The 3032-nt window shown below is 41.5% G+C and overlaps 1 protein-coding gene across 1 annotated transcript in view; it reads left to right on the top strand.

Annotated features, from left to right (window-relative positions):
* TEKT1 (tektin 1) overlaps nt 1-2249 on the top strand; it is a 20306-nt gene extending 18057 nt beyond the window's left edge. Inside the window, exons 6-7 of the mRNA XM_003799040.1 lie at nt 1349-1545; nt 1998-2249. Coding sequence (XP_003799088.1) covers nt 1349-1545; nt 1998-2205 — 405 coding nt within the window. The 3' untranslated portion in view covers nt 2206-2249. The remainder of the gene's footprint in view (nt 1-1348; nt 1546-1997) is intronic.
* The last annotated feature ends 783 nt before the right edge of the window (nt 2250-3032 follow it).

The following is a 3032-nucleotide window of genomic DNA, read 5'->3' as shown; positions in this document are numbered from 1 at the left end:
GTTTATAAAATTTAAGAGAATTTGGCCTGTTTTATAAAAATTATCATTTAAAATATATAATGAAATAATTTATGTAGCCTTATGATTTTAAGTGAAACTTCAAAGACAGCATAAGAATATTTAAGTGAATTTAAGAGTCTTTTTTAAAATTTATTAAATTAATAAGATTTATTTAAGAATTTATTTAAGAATTTAAGATTTGTTAAGATAACTCATGTCTTTTAAAAAAGCTATGTATCAAATTTATAAATACTGCTTTAAATACATGTTCAAAGGGTTTTATTATAACTAAGTTTGAAATGAGAGCAACTATTAGTCAAAATCAATTTAAAGTGATTGTTAGTATTTGCTAAGTTTAAAAATAGTATATATGTGAACTGAACTTAAGAAAATCTTAAGAATCATTAAGAGAAAACTTAAGAAAGCCAAATGCAATGGGTGGACCTTGTTTGGGTTCTAATTGGAACAAACCAACTCTTATAAAAATATATGGTTACAAGTGGTAAACTCTGAACATGAAATATTAGATGATATTAAGAAATCACTATTTCTTTTTGGTGTGATGAAGGTATTGTAGTTATGTCAAAAGAAAAAAAAGAATATATCTTAAAAACACATACTCAAGTATTTAAGACTGAAATGACATAATATCTAGGATTTACTTTAAAATAATCACATTGATGGGCAGGGCTGGGGCTGGGGTGGGGTATAAACAAGCAAGATTGGTTGTGTGTCAGCTCACTGCTTCAATGAATGATGGGAACATAACATTCATTATTCCACCTAGTTTTGTGTATGTTTGGAAATTTCCAGCACACAGAGTTAAAAAAAAAAAAAGAAAAAGCTTAAGGAAGAAATAAGTTTTAAAACTAGTTAAATATTAATTTTTAAAAAGCCCAAGTAGGTTTTTAAGTAGTCTTTGTGCACAGAGCTACCTGGCAAATGCCAACCAAACTCAGATTGAACTGCTCACACGCTTTCCCCTGGTGCTAGTGGGTGGGAGTGACTGGGACCTAGGCAGCTTTCTGCTCCTGTAGCAGTGAGACACCCCCCCACCCCCATGCGCTGCCCAAGCCTTTGCTCAGGGCGTTCTCCTTTGGATAGGAGAAGGGGCAATAATAGCCAGTCCTGCCCCTTCCGTCTATACGGTTCTAAGATTCGGTGGGTTGCCTTGCCCACTTGCTATCACTGCTTTGGGGAAGCGAGATTAGGCTCATTCTGGGGTCCTGCCTAAGTGGAAATCTGAGTCTCTCTCTTCCTGATTTACATGGCCATACAGATCTGCTGTCTGCAGATGAGTTTTAAGGAGCTCAACCTGGCCTCACTCATTCTAATCCTTTCTTATAAGGTCATGGAAGAGATTGCTGCTCAGGAGAAAAATATTACAGCTCTTGAAAAAGCTATTCTTGACCAAGAAGGGCCTGCCAAGGTAGCCCATACGCGTCTGGAGAACAGGACACATCGGCCTAACGTGGAGCTGTGTCGCGATGTCGCACAGTACAGGCTGCTCAAGGAGGTTCAAGAGATCACCCACAATGTTGCAAGGTAGACTATTGGCCGGTGAGCAGAGGGGCCTGTGGCCCCATCCCAACAGGATCTCAAGCAGGGATTAGGCAGTGACTGTAGGGGGTGGAGCCTGCTCTGTAATATTTGAGGAATTCCTTCCTAGAGGGCCATCTCCACCAACTCCACCAAAAGTGTTGCCATAGAGGAAATGGATCCCAGTGTTGAAATGTTTCTAGAGACGCTCAAATCCAGAAGTTTAGATAAAAATCTGCAGTTTTAAACATTGGCATTTCATATTGGTGTCTATGTCATGAGTCTGGCCGGTGGCCACCAATTTGAAATCTCTGTCTTAAAGCAGAGAGAGGTGGGGGGGGAGCACATATCAATTTGGCTCCCACACTGAAGGCCTGGATGCATTTATTGTCCCCTGCCCCCCAAAAGACATAATGTGGAGAGAGAAATCATTCCCTTCTGTTTGTTTCTTCTCCTAGATTAAAAGAAACCTTGGCCCAAGCTCAGGTGGAGCTGAACGGGCTGTATCGCCGACAGCTGGCCTTGCAGGAGGAAATCCAGGTCAAAGAGAACACCATCTACATTGATGAAGTGCTGTGCATGGAGATGAGGAAGTCCATTCCCCAGTGGGAGGATGACAGTGGGGGCTGGGCCAGGAGCATCTGCCCTGGGCTATCTGCTAAATAGTAGGACGGGGTCTGATTCTCATTAAACCACATCATAAAACAGTATAATGCTCTCATTTCAGGCTGGCAGGAATCCCAGCCAACCTGCCACAAACCTCTTTGCTGGGATTCCAAGTTGCTCAGGGGCTGAGTTTGGGGTACAAAAGTTTCTGGTGCAAAGGATGTTTTGTTACCTTGTGGGCACCTGGGCTCTCCAAGCAACAGAAATTAACCAGAAGCCAAATGGGAGCCCCAGGCAAGGTTTTATTGGGGCTTAAGCTTGAATAGGAGGACGACAACACCAGGAAAAAGTCCTCTGTGACTCTACAGGGGAGCTTGTAAAGTTTTAAAGAGGTTTAGGTGGGAAAGGGTGCCGTGTATGGCAGAGGTGGAGATTTATTGCATGGGCTTAATTCTATTACATGCCTTTTCGTGCCTTCCACATCTCTTCCATGTTAAATCTTAAATTGCTACCCCAGGGCACCATTTTTAGCATTAAAATGAGATTGTAATGATGAAAAAGTCCGGGGAAGGTCATTGAGGGGTCTATTCTGGCCCGAGGTAGTTGGATTTGGATGGGTCTGCTTTCTTTGTGGTCAGATGTCTTAGCTTGTGTCAGCGTTTTGCTTCAGTGGTCTTGAAAAATGTTATTCACAAGGCAGAGTTTAGCCCTTTTCTTACATGGGTATGGGTTGGATTCTGGCAGTTAGAAAACTATCTGAGCACTCTGTGAATAGCTGAGTCGGGTTATGTTGAATTCTGTGGTCTGGGTTGAGGGGCCTGAGTCGTTTCCTTATTTTATCTCAGCTTAACAGTTAAATTCTATGTGTCAGCACAGGACAACTCTTA

Source organism: Otolemur garnettii, unplaced genomic scaffold (genome assembly GCF_000181295.1).
Source record: "Otolemur garnettii isolate 467f Iridium unplaced genomic scaffold, OtoGar3 scaffold00145, whole genome shotgun sequence".
NCBI classification, from domain to species: Eukaryota; Metazoa; Chordata; class Mammalia; order Primates; family Galagidae; genus Otolemur; species Otolemur garnettii.
Note: the sequence above shows the minus strand (reverse complement) of the source record. Positions and strands in the feature narration are given on the sequence as shown.